Source organism: Vigna unguiculata, chromosome 4 (assembly GCF_037176805.1).
Source record: "Vigna unguiculata cultivar grain cowpea cultivar isolate G323 ecotype 2 chromosome 4, ASM3717680v1, whole genome shotgun sequence".
In the NCBI taxonomy this organism is placed as follows: Eukaryota; Viridiplantae; Streptophyta; class Magnoliopsida; order Fabales; family Fabaceae; genus Vigna; species Vigna unguiculata.
Window position 1 is genome coordinate 38,832,751 of NC_140795.1, and position 16,570 is coordinate 38,849,320.

The 16,570-nt window shown below is 30.1% G+C and overlaps 2 protein-coding genes across 2 annotated transcripts; both read right to left on the reverse strand.

The window, feature by feature from the left end:
- Positions 1–526: 526 nt before the first annotated feature.
- LOC114181737 (protein unc-13 homolog) lies at positions 527–5,742 on the reverse strand. Its single transcript, XM_085672836.1, has 6 exons — positions 5,289–5,742; positions 4,163–4,607; positions 2,961–3,839; positions 2,387–2,845; positions 2,107–2,293; positions 527–1,957 (listed from the first exon to the last, which is right to left on the reverse strand). The coding sequence occupies exons 1-6, from the start codon at positions 5,645–5,647 to the stop codon at positions 981–983; spliced, it is 3,306 nt and encodes a 1,101-aa protein (XP_085528962.1). The 5' UTR covers positions 5,648–5,742; the 3' UTR covers positions 527–980.
- A 3,282-nt stretch (positions 5,743–9,024) lies between these two features.
- Positions 9,025–13,663, reverse strand: LOC114181274 (tryptophan aminotransferase-related protein 4-like). Its single transcript, XM_028067682.2, has 5 exons — positions 13,290–13,663; positions 10,492–10,789; positions 9,999–10,291; positions 9,462–9,745; positions 9,025–9,376 (listed from the first exon to the last, which is right to left on the reverse strand). Exons 1-5 carry the CDS (start codon positions 13,601–13,603, stop codon positions 9,183–9,185), a joined length of 1,383 nt encoding a protein of 460 aa, XP_027923483.1. The 5' UTR covers positions 13,604–13,663; the 3' UTR covers positions 9,025–9,182.
- Positions 13,664–16,570: the final 2,907 nt, after the last annotated feature.

Below are 16,570 nucleotides of genomic sequence, written 5' to 3' on the forward strand. Positions count from 1 at the left end.
TTCTTTTTTTTAACTTTTAAGTGAATTACTTTGATCACTTAACTTCTAAATTTGAATCAATGTTATTCTTCATCAAGTTACGATGAATGTTAGTGTTTCATGATTAGTAAGTAATTCTAAAGCAATGATGATCTTTTTACTTTCAATGATTTTTGAAGAACGTCTTTAATGTTTTCACTGTCACTTCATTTTTCATTATCCCAATACATACAATACATTATCCCAATGAACATTTTGTCGGTTGAGTCTCACCTTAAATTGTTTATTTTAAGAGATATATACTTTAGTAATACGAGCGTGCATTGGTTTAGATCGATTTTGGATAAATTTATTATTCAACTTCCTTATCATTTGCATAGTGTTTGAAAACTGTTTCGGGATCAAATTTGAATGATCCACGGTCAAATGAGTTTAGGAAGGTAAAAGCAAAAGCATTTTAGTTGTTTGATATATTCTTGAGTGTTCATTTTAACCAACAAAAACCCTTCTCTTATTAAGACGTTCACATTAAATACACAACAAAAAGATAGATGATTTTCCATTTTTAGTCGCAAGCACTTTGGTCTTTTGTTTTCTAAACCCTATAGACTAACAACATAACTGGTGGCAGCATCCTAGCTATGAGCTACTCCTGCAAAAAGATGCGTCAACACCAAATTATATTGTGTTTCTTTCTTTCTCCCTTTTTTCTTCAAAAAGAAGGTTAAATTATTCCTTTTAACAGAAACATGATTCAGAAGACAATCTGCAGTCTGCAATTGTTTCTTGAATCAGTTTAATGTTGAAAAAGCCTAAAGATGAAAGCAAGACAGTTCTTTCTTGAACAAATAGTTCCCCCATTGTGTATTCCAAAACTTTGGTTCACTTTTTTATACAAAATCTTCACCCCCTCTCCTAGAAACTTGTTCATCCTAGTTAGAAGGAAAGATTTATTTTACAACTAAGTTTTGCAAAAGTTCATGATATATGGCTATTTGTTGTCACCTCCTCCTTGCTATTTGGAACGTCCTTTTCAGGAAACTATTTGCAACTCGATCATTTCTATAACACAATACCCTTAAGATTGTGTTGGGGTCTGTTCTATTCCACTTTCCTGTAGTTGGAGGCATTGACAACTTCTGGCCATTTCCAGTGACTCCTACTCCACCTGATTCACCGGTTAAGGTACTCAAGTTTTCCACCAGTTGTTCAGTACTCATTCCCATAAGTTCTATTACACCCTCCACAACCTCAGCCTCTTTCTCCACCATATTTTCTGCCAAAAATTCTTCTCCACAAATGTGGAACACCTTCTTCAAACTTTCAAAATCATCTTGTATAAACTGGTGATCAGATTCATTGAACACCCTGGTGGTTCCTCCAGCTAGTAAAACTGTTAGGAATGCATCAAAGGAAGCCTTCATAACTTGCTTCACTGCCACTTCTTGAGCTCTTTCTGTTAGAATTGCTGTCATTAGTTTGATGTTATGTTTGAGGATTGTCAACATTTTGTCGATCCGAGCATTGGCTACATCACCAACATAGAGGCTATCGTAGAAGAAAGGATTTGAGTCAAAGAACATGAGCCGGTAGGAAGCAACTTCTGAGACATGTTGGCATGCTGCTAGGATGGCAGTGTTGGTTGCTTCAAAGTATGAGATGCTCTTACTTTGAGCCTTCTGATTATTTGCAGGACTGTGGCGATTTGAAGGAACTACTCCTTCTGACAAGGACAGTGCTTTGTCAATTTGAGGAATATGAGAAAGGATATAGTGCAAGGAGTTGAGACGAATGTAGAGGCGTTGTGTTCCACGGCTAGTGCATGAGTGAGGATGCTTTGCTTCATATATGGAATATATGTTTGGATCTTCACAACTAACACTGCATGGACTAGCTATCTTCCACAGCTTGTGGAACTTTGAGTTCCTATTGCACCTTGTCAATGGAGGAAGCGAGGGAATGTAGTTCTCTTTCAAACCTGAGACAGTTTTGATCAAAATATAACAAATCAGAATCATCTTTGCTGCTTCCTAGTCTTGAGTGTTTTTTGTCTTTCATTTAAAATTCAAACTAAACACATGTTTGAAGCTTTCTAGTGTAGATAGATTTAGCTTTAGAACCACTTACCACATGCTGCAACAAACATTATGTACTCCCGCAACACTTTCTGTAATCCATCAACAAGTTCTTGAACTAAATCTTCAGTTATTGATATTGGAATTTGGAAGAATTCTTGCACAACTTTCTTGGACAAATTCATCAACTCTACTACTGATTTTGCATATGGCTCTGATTTGGACTTTGGATTCCATGCCTGAAAAAAAGAGAAAAGATGTTATGTAGTCTTCTAAATGCACAATGTGTTGTGTTCTCCTCCAATTATGTTTGTTAAGAGGGTAAAACTTACTTCGTTTTCTTTTGCTCTCTGAAAGCAATCTCTCACTTTGAGTAGTGATTCATCCATCCATTTTTTAATCAGGGTCAGTGTGGTTGATTCAACTTCAAAAGGAACCATCTCTCTCACTACTGTTTTGCCTCCATCCTCACAATCGACTGAGTCTTCAACAACCATTTGAACCAAAACATCTTCTAGAATTTTAGCCCTACGCAGTACTAAAATAACCTCAACTGTTTCTGATGTGGTCATTTCACTTAAATATTGCTTTAGCACATGTCCGTAGCAATTGTTTAGAGTCATTGCTGCTACTGCAGCTGCTATAGAATGCCATTTCTTCAATACTGGACTATAACTCTGTTTCTCCTTGTTTGCTAAATTTTCAGTCTCCTGAGCCAATTGAAGCATAATCTCACTTATTTCTACCTTTGTTTCAGATTCAGCAGATTTATCATTTGCTGCTTCCATCATCTACAATAATCGGAAAACAAAGACATTATGATAATTCCCTATTCACTTTTAAAGTAAATATTATGCATTCTTTTGACATATCAACCTTTAAGATTGTTTCTCAACTGTTACCTACCTTTTCAAAAGCATTTTTCACGGAAGAACGAATATAATCATCAATCTGGTCCTCCGAGGCATCCCTTGTAGTTTTATCTCCTCTATCTTGCACTTCTTCATCAGAAACTTTGAAATCTCCCAAAATCTTGGTTGCTAATCTCACTACAGGAAGAAGGTTTTCGATTTGTCCGATATTACCTTCTTGAAAACATTCATGATAGTTAAGAAATCTCTTATCTGTCCATTCCTTGAGTGATTTGAGCATAGATGTCAATATCTCAATATACAAGGACTCTTTTTCTTTCTTAGTATCATTTGACACCTCACTCAATGTAGCAAGTGCGGCACAAACAAGATCAGGTTCTGTCTGCCCAGTTTCCACATATTGTTGAAACATCACCCATGCAAAGCAAACATTGTGAATTGGCTTATTGATTCCCAATGTTGACCAAGTTTTCTTTATGAGCTCAAGTTGGTCATCCACCTCATCAAGCACCGCTGTCTCCTCCGTTTGATCAAAAATGGATTGGAGAAGGGAAATGTAGAGATGAACGTTCACAGGGTATCCATTAGCCCAGTGGCAAACATTGGTGGGATTGTCATTAGGAGTTCTCATTGATAAGGAAACCACAGAGTTGGTGAAGGTTCTCATGGTGTCTGAGTTTTTGCAAGTGTCTAAGGGTTTGAATTCAGCACTACGGATAATGTCTCTAAGGTGCATGGCATATGTGTTGTTCTTATCTATGGGAATTGCAGGGTGAGAGAGGAGACCGGCTTCAAGGAGTTTTAGCTGCCTCTTCTGCCACAAATGGTACTCATGAAAATCACTGAATTCTGAAGGTTTTAAGTGGCGAAGAAGTTCCAATGGGAGAATGATAGTTTCTGCTTGCCGCCCAAGCTGCAATTCATGTGTTTTCCAAGGAAAATATGACGTAATAAACAAAAGTTACAAAACATTGAAAACTTCACCCAAAAGAAAAGACTAAACAACGTAATAAACAAACACAGACATTATAATGCCTACCAGTTCCTAGATACGAATCTTAAAACAAGCATTACAAAAGTTAAAATTTCAGCCTATGAAACACTTTGTGATTAATGCAAACAATCAAATGCTGTATAAGTTAAAATATCAGACCACGATGACAATGCAAATAAAAGAAATAAAAGAACACGTTTAAATGTGCAAGACAAGAAAAATGTCTGCGCATGTTGTCTTACTTGACCAACAAGCGTCCTCACAAGTGTTTTCCTCAGTCGGCTATCACTCTGCTCCGACACCCCCATCTGTAGCCTCATGACTTCCGCCATGGTCATCGCCCGTCGCGGCACAGAGCGTGACCGTGGACTCCGCTCCGTCACCGGCGATGCCGGCGTCGACGCCGTCGTGGACACCATCACCCTTTGGGACAAGGAGCTTCTCATCATCTTCAGCCCAAGCGCTAGCTTCATCTTACTTGTCTGCGTCACCCCCGGACTCTTCCCATCACTATTCCCATCATGCTTCGAGTAAAATGTGATCGCGCTCCGGCCACCGAACCCTGGCGAGGATCGGCACGCTGTGAAGAGGATTTCATACGCTGTTTCCCTTATGTCACCGTGGTCCAGACCCTCCAACTCCTGAAACGGCCATGAGAGGTCGCTGCTCTCGTCGTAGAGACACGACCTGCGACAATATACAAACAAGTTATTTCAGAGAAACAGGTTTTGCAGAGATATATAAATCATGGCTAACTCTTCTACGATTTTAGAAAATGGTCGCAAACAAACAACAATTGCGACCACAACATCAAACTTTTTGAGTTTGAGGTGTCTGTGATTAGATGACCACAATCTCAGCTGCATTATAAATGTTTTTAATTTCTAATCTCCCTTTATTTCCTTAAAACATCATTCTGTTTTGATATGTTGTTTCATAAACAACTTTTTCATCAAAGATTGTGGGGTGTTTGAAAATGCAACTGCTCCCAATATCAAAAGATGCAACCGAAACCAAAAGATTAAAACTTTGCACCCTTGTAATAAACAATAATAAGACGATTCTATTTAGATGCATCGAAAAACTAAATGAATCAAATTTTGTGAACATGTCAGAATCATCAACTTCGGCACGTTAGCTTTTGAAAAAAACAAATCTACGTAAGAGTTTAAAGCATACGAATCAGTTTTAATCTATAAAAAGGGTCATTTTTTTTTTCATGTGAAAAAGCTCAAATCTTTTGCATGAACATAAATGAAAAAACGTATCAAAAGGATAATGCATATATATATATATATATATATATATATATATATATATATATATATATATATATATATATATATTGACATGATCACAATACATAACCTGCGTTTGCCGGTATTGGAATAAGTGTCATGATAAAAGTGGTTGAGGGAGGATGATGAGGTGGAAGGAAGGAGACCGGAGTCAGATTCCTGGAAGGGGGTAGGGAAGGGTCCAGGGTAGGAGTCACGGCGGCAATGGGAGGCGGTAGACGGCGGCGAGAGCGGGAGGCAGGAGGGACCAGGAAGGGACTCACGGCGGCTGTGAGATTTGGCGGGGCGGCGATTCTCGAAGATGGAAGGAGGAAAAGGATCCGGAGTGGGATCTTGTTGGGTTAAAGACGGAGGAGGGATGAAGATGGTGGGAGACAACGGCGGAAAGGGGCCAGGAGCCGAGTCGCGGCGGCGGGCATGAAGACCCATATGAGTGGTGGCGTGAACAACAATGATATCTAAGAGAGGAAAAGGTGAGGGGAAGAAAGTTTCGTAATTTGAAGTTTCTTTTAGAAAAAGAAGGAAAAAAAAAAAGAATGAGAGGTGATGGATAAGGTATTCTTGGCGGGTATGTCTGTTAATTACCGTTGCATGTGTCAGGTTGATGATGAGAAACTATTATTACTATATTAGTCATGATGAGTTGTTGGTTATTAGCTACAAATAATGTTATCTAAAATTTTACTTTAGAAAGACATCCAAAAACTTTTGGTATGCATGCATGCATGCATGCACCTCTTTGCTTGGATACCAATATTCCTTACTTCATTTCATTAATTAGTATTTAATACTTTGCCAATTATATCTAATTTACTAAATTTTGCTTCCTCGAAGACCCCTTCAAATATTAACTATAAATTGAAAGCTTATCCAAAAGTAAAACACCAAAGGGTTAAAAATAATCAAACTTTTATTTTCTTTTATGTGTTATCAAATGGTGTACATGAAAACTTCCATTTTTATTCTGCACCTATACAATATCAATAAGATTATATTTTTTTTTAAATATAAAATATTTTCAAAAAATTAAAAAAAATATATTAATTTTTATTAGGTGTTAGATAGGGTAGAAAAATTTGATGATGTTCATATAGAATTTTCCATATATAGAGAGAGATAGGAAATTATGCATATAAGATATGGTTAATGTTAGAGGAGCTATATATGGTAGTTGTTGATGATTGACATATATATATATATATATATATATATATATATATATATATATATATATATATATATATATATATATATATATATATATGTTCAATATTTTAACTTTTTGTCTATGTGAATTATGAAAAGACCAAAAAGTATTCTACGTTTATCAGTTAACTTACATTGCCTCTGATTAATTTATTTTCTGATGGAAAACTATTAGGCATCTGCTTAATACTTTTTTCATAATATTTTCTCAACTAAGTCACTAAACCAGTGTGTTCATTTTTTTTTTAAATGATGTGTGAATAATAATGAATGTGGAATAGATTGCGATATTATTTTATAATTTAAATTTGAAAACATAATATATTAGATGTGTTGACATATTTAGATGTACTCAACTAAGAGTTCTAAAGTTACCTTGAAAAAGACAGAAGACAATTTTTCCAAATTGCATATATAATAATGAAACAAGGCTGGAACAAATAATCTCTAAGCAATTTCTAAATCTTTTTCAAAAGGGTAAGAGAGTCTTTCCCAGGTAAAATGTAATTATTGATCATTTTTTTTTATAATAGTCTCATATGGTATGATTTCTTCATTTCATTTTGAAATAATGTTATTCATGTCTCGAATTTTATGAAGAAATTAATCTTTGACGTGAATAAATAGAAAATGAATTATTTAATATAAACTACAAGTAAACATATAAGTTTCCAACACCAAATTCCAACATTAGTAGAAATGCAACGCAAAAAAGAAAAGTTAAAAAAACATGAAATTATTTTAATACTTAATAATATTACGTAGAACTTATACGTCGGTTAACCCAATGTCACTGCAAGAATTGAGAAATTGACTGTCAAGTTGTAATGTAGAAATGTAACTTTGATGTTAGATAATAATTAATACAGTTGACATGGTCAACATTAAGTAATGTTAATTATTATTAACTTCTTTTAATAAGTAAAAGTATTGGTGTAAGTGTTAAATTAGTTTTGGTTAAGACGATATTAATAGAGTACGCATGATAGACATTAGTAAAGTCAACTTCGTAATGTAAGCTAATTCCGTAATGTAAGCGCATAGAAACATTTTCACCTTTTTTCTTTTCTAACTAAGTAAAAACTAATTGTGCTAGTGTGGAATTCGCTTCAAATTGAGACAAATAACATAAATAAATAAATAAAATTAGTATCAACTTAATTGAGTTAATTTTATTTATATTTTATTAAGTTATAATGTTAACTAGACTGAAACTAGTTTTATTATTTATTTAAATCAAAATGCTGCATTTTGATTGTCTATGATGCAAGAAAATCATAAATTTTCAAATCTATTGTGATTGAGAATCATCCCTCACACAAGAAAATAAATATATGGCAATATTTGTGTTTCTAGCAAAAATATATATAATAGTGAGTCATACAAGTGTTAATTAACATAAGATAAACTTTTAATGATTTTCATGTAACTTAGTATCTATATCTAAATTAACTTCACATATTTGTAAAACAAAAATTTATACATCATCTATATATTATAATTTGATTATATCACTAATTTGATTTCTAAAATAATTATTATACACTTACTAATTTAAAGCATGCATAATTAAATAAAACTATTCCAGATAAGATCGATAAAGTAGACTATTTTTATTTGAGTTAAACTGTTTAAAGAACATATTAATCGTTGAATAGCTACACAAAGGTCAAAGAGACTTTTCAATTTTATATATATATATATATATATATATATATATATATATATATATATATAAAATATGTAGTATCTAATATTCAAATTTTAACACTTTCAAGTCAATAATAGCTCCTTAAGAATCTAAAATATAAATTAATTTACATTTATTTTTGAAGATGAAGATTTAACATTTTCAAACATACTTTGATGTGTATATAAACCTCAATAGTCATTCATTAATAATGACGAAATGTCATAAATATAATAATAAATAGAGAAAAATATGTTTTTGTTCATTCATCTAAAAATTAAAAATAATGTCCGGTCAAATTTTGGATCAGTTTGATCATGTCCTTTTAAAAAGTATTAGTTGTGGTATATACTTTTCTATGGGCATCAAAAGTTTTGGTTCGCCACGTGTTATATTTTTTATAAAATAAAATACTAACATCGTCGCTAACTCACACATTTTATAATTAATTTACATATAAAAATAAAAAGAGTTAAAAACTCAACGTATGGAAGTGCAAATAGTAAATATTAGACGCAGAAAATGGAATGGGTTCATCCAACTACAACCTTCATATTATTATCATTGATATTATTTTAATTATATTATTATTATCATTAATATTATTATTACATAATATTATTATTATATTAATATTATTATTATGTATTATTAGTAATATATTAATAATATTACATAATAATATTATTAGTAATACGAGACCAAGTGGAAGAGGATATATAATTTTTTTGTTTGTAGTAGGACTACAAGATAAATATATGTTTTCTATTATATGTTTTGGAATATGTTAAATGATCTATGTTTTTGTAATTTCGTATTTTTTTTTATTTGTAAAAGAGTTAGAGAACCTTAAAAACTAGAAAGACTTAATGAATATAAAAAGACAAATTTGTATATACAACTAAAACACTTAGAAATTGGAAAACATTCTTCTTTTGAGAATTTATACTCATTGTAGTGCATACATATAATTTGATTATCTTATTACTCAATTCTTACAATCTGGAAACAATGTTTTATTTATTTAGGCACCACACAAATATAGTAATGTTTACAATATTTGGGATACTATTGTTTAGCAACAAGGGTTTTGAGCTTGTTTATGAGTATATCAAAGTCATCTTTGCTTCTAATGAGACTGAGACGCACGTAATGATTATCAGCACTGTATACACTTCCTGCACGACCATTGATGCCAGCAGCTTCAAGGATTTCATAGCAGTTTTTGTCTTCTTCTCTCTCACACTTCAACCAAGCATAAGCTGCGTTTTCAACAAATTCAAACCAAATTGTTAGCTAAAAACAAACCAAAACTTTTACCTCATGTCATTAGTAATTGACGTTTACCTGGTGACAACTCTCTTTCCCTTTGGAAGAAGGTGCAGTATTGGGAAGACAGTTTCTGCAGAGAAAAGCGTTTTGATTTAGATATGGTTTCTTTCAACTTTGTCCAACGATGTCTCATGGTTGAATATGCAAATTTGAATATCTCTTTTCCATCATCTCCTTCAAGAACAACGTCAAAAAGCTTTAGTGCTCTCAGCTGAGCCTCACGGGAAACTCCCATGGTGTTCATATCCAAATACGTCAACATCTTTTCATACACCGCTTTGTCCTTTATTATTGCCCATCTGTTAAAATATCACAGAGTATCATCAGAGGGTCTTAATTAGTTCAAATTTATCATAATGAAATTTATAGTTTATTGGATCTTTTGTTTCAGTCGTACTATCAGATTTTTATCTGATGATCTATTAATATCTAGTTTCACACATAATATATATTAGACTTTCAATTCTTAACACCATTAACAAAAAGTTTACCATTTTCATTGAATTAATTTATATAACTGATGATGAATGTTTGATAGGATAAATATCTCACCCAAATCTGCTCCCAGCGTGGCCTGTGAGCTTGGAAATTGTGAAGATCATAAGATCATCATCAACTGGTGAAGGAATGGCAGTGTAATGTGGCCAGTAATAGGCACGATCATTGATTTGTTTTACATTATCACCTTTAAGAACTCCCTTGGTCAACTTTCCATCAGGATTGTTTGGTGAAGTAACAAACTCAATAAATGTAGAGCTGCTATCTGTCTTGTTTATCCATGAGGATGTGCTTCCTTCATAACTAAAATTCCTAGCATTGAAATATTCTGTCTGTGTTCTATACACCTGCAGCAAAAGTATTTGTTAAAATGTATAGATGTGTGGAGAGAGAATCACCGAAGAGATATATAACAATCAAACATGAGTTCAATAAATATACTGTCCTTTTTTTTATATGATGTTCGACTTTCTCGGATTAATCGAAGTGGAACTTATAAATATACGTATAAATTTTGCTGAAATAAGTGTTGAATGGAACTACTTACAGGGTAATATGGTGGTGTGGCTACTACTTTTGCTGGAGAGTGTGAAGAGGCATCGGGAGAAAAGGCATAAACTGCAGCATTTAGGAGCTGTGTTGAGCCACTTCCAAATATAATGTATTTTCCTTCAGTGATTGCATTTCCAACTATGGCATGAACTTTTTTTATATGTTCTACCAATAGTTCTGAAATGTATGATCCATCACTGTAAGAATAACCCATTCTGTGCCACCCTGATACTAATATCGCACTGCTTCTCGCATGTTTCTTCCAAAATGGCTCCAAAAAGTATGGATCCCCACTGCAATTAACATTCAAACAATTTTCACCCCTCACCACTGCAATTAATGTAATTTTTTTTATTTAGTTAAGTTTTAAATGTTTATAAAAGAAATTAAGTTTTAAGTACCTTATTGACGTAGATATTTTTAATTAAATCACTATTTCTAATGAGGGTTTGAAATATTTCTATTTTTTTCTTAAGTGTCTTATCGTTTGATTTTACATGAAGGAGTATTTCCATTTTCTTATTTCTAAGTTGTCAATCAACTTGCACCATCCTCTTTAATATCTTTCAACTCATCAAATCAACTTGCACCTTCCTTCTTTAATATCTTTCAAGTCATCGAAAACAAGTTGACCAATTGGAGAAGATTAGTGAGAAAAAACAAATGAATTAGTCAGTGAGTTGAAAACGTGAAGGCAATGTATCCGATTGATGCAAAAATAAATAGGGGATACTTTGACCAAAATAAAAAATATATTGAGCACTCAACTTAATCAAAAAAAATTATTGAAAACTCAATTAAAAATATTTAAATTTGTTATATATTTAAGATTTAATCAAGCTTTCTTTTATAATTTATCATTTATCTATTATTTCGTGATCAACTTGTATCACCATACATGTATTAAAATAAATAGTTCATTAAAAACATGGTTAGTTATAAATATGAATAATAGTCGATTGTTTTGTAAATTAAAATATTTGATCAAAGGAATATAATCCTTGGCCATGAATCCGATATGTTCATAAAAATGAATAACCTACCCAATTAGTATTTTACTATCTTTTTCTTACTAAAATTTTTCAGATTCTTATTTTAAGTTTGTAATCCAACTTTTGAAAGATCTTGGGTTTGGAATATTTTATTCATTAACAATTTTTCTATCAAGGAATATATTAATTGAGGAAATAAAAATGGTTAACTCAACGACTTCTCGTGACATGACAGGAACATCTGTAGTTTCTTTGTAATATACGTTTTAATATCTTAATTACTTCAACATAATCAACTTATTTGAATATTATAGTTTATTGAAAAATCTACACGAAACTATCTTCTTAGACATTTAAATGATGTGACAAACAAGACTTCCAACATGTAGTTACCATCACCATGTAGTCATACTTAACAACAGAGAAAAAAATGTCAACATAGATAAAATGAAAAGTAATGATCAGTAATATTAGGGTTAAGATTAAAAACAAAATTCTCAAAAGAGTTTCAAAACCAAAAATATTGAATCTTTCGGATTGGTTTGATGTAGAATCATAAGTTCAGAAAAGTAATATTTGAGTTACAAAAAGTACAGCCTTTGCACAGCTTCATAGATATATAGATAGGAAAAAATATTAATTGTGCAAGACAACTATTAATTGCTCAACTTCATAGATATATAAATAGGTAAAACTACTACTACAAAACAGTGTATAGATTTGCATAAATTTTCTATAAATATAATTGTATATTTACAAAAGTAATAAAATAATTTTTTTTCAACTCTTTTTAAAAATTATCAATACAAAAATAATTAAATAACAACAAATTGAAAACAATAAATAATTAGCCATTGATTAATTTAAATATTATTTTATAAAATAAAAATTAATAACTTCTAAAATAGTCTTGATTATATGAATATAAGATTATAACTTATGTGTGAATTAGTGTTTAAATTTATCTTTAAATTAACAACCAAGAAATTATTATCTAAATTAATCTCTAATTAAATTAGAGGTTAATTTAAAGTCGATGATAAGTAGCTAAAATTTTAATATAATTAATCTTAGGAACCAATTTCGATTCTAATTTACAAACTAATTATAAATTTTTATTAAAAATAAAGACTATTTTAAATATCAATAATTTTATAAAATAAAATCTAACTTAGTCAATAGAGTAATAATTATTTTTATATCTAAATGTGGTTGTTATTTAATGATTATAATGTAGTGTGTGTTTCGTGTATAAATTAAATTAGGGTTAATTATGTTTCTATTCCTTGAATTTTGATGGAAAATTAGAAATTTTGATATATTTTTGTCTTCAAACTTTATTTTTTAAACAATTGAACTTTTAAAGTGAAATACGTAGTTAAAACAATTTAATAAAATTAGATTAAAAGAACTATATTCATTAATTTTAAAGTTTAAAAACTAAAATATATTAAAATTTTTAGTTATAATGAATTCCGGTTTCTTCAACAACTAAAATCATACTTAGTTTATTAAATTATGTACCTATTTTGTCCTATGACAGTCACGTAAAACATTCTCTTTCAGCAAAACACTTGGAGTATCTTTCATGTAACAAATGGAATTTCATAATGAATTATAAATCCACTTATCCTTTTACATAAATTTCATAAAGTACATATACAAATATATAACTCTTTTAAAATAATTTAGGAACCAAACCCATATTTAATAGAAAAAAAGAAAAAAAACTATAGCAAAAATGAGACCACAGGTTGAAATCATAGCAGTTAGTATAATGAATTTTATGAGAAGGGTTTACCTTCCAGCGTTGGCAGAGCAATTAGATAAAAGCTTGGAGCAATCAGATCCAGTGTAGCATTGATTGCACTCACAAACTTGTTGGTGACCTTTAAGAACAATACCATCAAGGTATGCGTTTCCATGTCCTGAACATTCTATGGCTGCCACAGCCTCGGCTTCTTCTGCAGCTTCTCTGCTCCAACTGATTTCTCCTCTGCAAACAATCATGTTTGAGAAACACAGCACAAACATCAATGTCACAATGAACGATAAATTCATTGGACTTCTTTTTCTCGCCATTCTCTCACAATGAAATGATGATAATATTTTCATGCAGTTTCTGAGTTCAACTTTGAGGTTTCTGAAACAAAGTGGCTCATGCCATGCATTTATATAGCCGGAGATGAAGCCTACATGTTTGAATATTGGCTTTTCAAAATGAAGGATAAATAAGGACTGAGTATGAAGAGAGTTTATTAAGTGTACGCTTCTAGATCTCAAAATTATGACACGCGCTGACTTAAGAAAAGAGAACATATATATTTAACATATAACAGTGAAAACTACCGTACATATGTGTCCACTTTTATTTATTTTATTCTATTCCAGTAAATCTTTTATTAAATTTTGAAAATAATGTTTATTAAAAAATAAGTATTTTTTATAAATAATTATTTGAATTTAATAATATAGTTCATAAAATATAAAATTAAAAAAAAACTTTTTATTATAAGTAATTATTTAAATTTAATTACTTCTTTACATTTTTTTAAACGTTTATTAAAATTAAAATTATATATTTTTTAAAAGTAAAATCGTGACGGAACACATCCTCAAAGAATTTTCCAAATTCAAATTACAAGCATAACACCAATATAGATATTGATTGAATTCACTTGACTAAATTGTTATTTAATATATGTTGATGTAGACACTGTAACATAAAAAAGGTAGAAAGTAAAAAAATTCAAGATTATAATATGGAAAATGATTTTGTGATTATTAAATTTTGACAACTTTCTCTTATAATATGAGGTGATATTTTTTAAGTGGTTTTTTATTTTTTTATTTTTTTATTCTTAATATTTCAAAATCAGTTAGAAGATGCCACAGTAAAAAAGTTATCAAAATTTAATAATAAAAAAATATCATTGTCCTTGTAATATATACATTTTTATTTTCATGCTATCACTACAAAACTGCAAAGAAAAAAGAAAAATAGCTACTTATGATAATATGATAAAATGTTGGTCATAAAAAGGACGCTAACATCGTTGACCAAATAGACGCTGCCCACTCTAAAATGGTAATACATAATTATTAAATTTAAAAAATAAAAATATATAAGAGTCGATTTCCAAAAGAATTAAAAGTGGACATAAAACTAATTTATATATTCAAGGCTTAATTAATGTTTGGTCCTAATTTGTTGGTTTATTTCATTTTGGTTACTTTATTATATTTTGGATCAATTTGATCTTTTAATTTTTAAGAAGGTTCAATTTGGTCTCTACCGTTGAATTGATGTGAACAATGTCTCGTACATGTCATATTTTGTGAAATTTTGAATTTTTTTTTAAATTTAAAAAAAAAAATAAACCGTCACATGTCACTTTATGGTTGTGACACGTATCAATTTAAGAATTTTTTATTTTTTATTTAAAAAAAATACTGTCACATGGCAGGTCACGATTGTGTCACATGTCAAGCTAACATTGATTGTTTTCAATTTACTCCCTCTATTTGAAAATTTGATTCAATTTAGTCCCCCAATTTTTTAAAATGATTCAATCAATGTTAACTTGAATATCAATGTTAAAAAATTGGGGGACTAAATTGAATCAAAATTATAAATAGAGGAACTAAATTGAAAACAATCAAGGTTAACTTGACACGTGGCACAATCGTTATTTGCCACGCGACAGTATTTTTTTAAATAAAAAAAAATAATTCTTAAATTGACATGTGTCACAACCATAAAGTGACACGTGGCAGTTTATTTTTTTTAAAAAAATGAAAAGTTCACAAAATTGACATGTGACATGTAGGGAGATGGTGTTAACGTCAACTCAACGGTAAAGATCAAATTAAACATTTTTAAAGAATTAGAGGATGAGCTTGAATCAAAAAATAATAAGGGAACCAAAATGAACCAAACTAACAAATTAGGGGACCAAAATAATAATTAAGCCTATATTAAAAATAAAACTTAAACATTACTGACACTACACATTAATAAATTTTAAAGATTAAAATACAAGCTCTTTCGAAAATATTAACTAACTAGGTTTTCGTATTTGAATTTATTGTAATTGGATTTTTACTTTTAAAAATGTGTAACAATTAAATTTTTTTTCTTTAATAATATATTAATATTATTGAATATATGTCACGAGTCAATTTCTTTTTTTTCCTTAATTTTGTTTTAATTTTTAATTTTAATTTTAATTTTTATTTAAAAAATATTTTTATGTCACATGGTAAGACACTATCGTGACACGTATCAAGTCATTCTCTGAATTTTAAATTGGTTCTTGTATATTGATTCAATTCAATTTTAATATTTTTTTTAAAGTTAATCCATTTCAACCTTCTTCAAATTGAAACTATATTTAATTTTTATATAAATACTATAATTAATATGTTATTAAATGTTTTTAATAAGATTAAATTTATTTTTCTAAATTTATATTTTATATTTAACTTTATTTAAAATTTATTTTAGATATCATGCCATTTGTGATTCTTTGTTTTGTGTAAGGCAACCTCTTCTGCAATCCTAACGTAGGTTTTGCAAAGTTCGCACACAACTCCAACCTGACTTTTGTTATGGAATCTCCCAACTCGTATTTAGGTTTTCATTTACCCTCATCCAACATGTTTTCATTTTCACTTTTTCAATCTCTTCTCACATTTGTTCCATTGTTCAACCCCATGTTTGTTTTGTAGTGTCTCATAGGTTTGTGTTTTGCTTTCCTTTTTGTTTTGGTTTACTCTTATCAACAATAAAAGCCACCTATGTAATTTTATATTAACACAAAATAATCTGGAGACAATTAAGCAATCTAACAAATAATATTATAATCATATCACTCAATTAATAGAAAAATTAAATGATAAAAACTCAATTGAAAAATATAAAGTATTTTAGTACTCAATATGTAAAAAAATAAAATAGGTACTCAATTAAAAATATTCAAATTTAACATAAATTTGAAACTTAATTAAGCCTATGAAAAATTAAACAAATAAAAATAGTGTGTAACTTGATATAAATATAAGTAGTTAAATAAATTAAAA

Bases quoted from the DNA above. Each gene is read 5' to 3' on its own strand.
- LOC114181737 (XM_085672836.1), bottom strand. From the start codon at position 5,647: ATGGGTCTTCATGCCCGCCGCCGCGACTCGGCTCCTGGCCCCTTTCCG. The intron at 3,840-4,162 runs GTAAGACAACAT...CATGAATTGCAG, and splicing joins TGAGGACGCTTGTTGGTCAA to CTTGGGCGGCAAGCAGAAAC. The intron at 1,958-2,106 runs GTAAGTGGTTCT...AAACTGTCTCAG, and splicing joins AATGTTTGTTGCAGCATGTG to GTTTGAAAGAGAACTACATT.
- LOC114181274 (XM_028067682.2), bottom strand. From the start codon at position 13,603: ATGAAAATATTATCATCATTTCATTGTGAGAGAATGGCGAGAAAAAGA. The intron at 10,292-10,491 runs GTAAGTAGTTCC...CTTTTGCTGCAG, and splicing joins CCACACCACCATATTACCCT to GTGTATAGAACACAGACAGA. The intron at 9,377-9,461 runs GTAAACGTCAAT...TTGAAAACGCAG, and splicing joins GGAAAGAGAGTTGTCACCAG to CTTATGCTTGGTTGAAGTGT.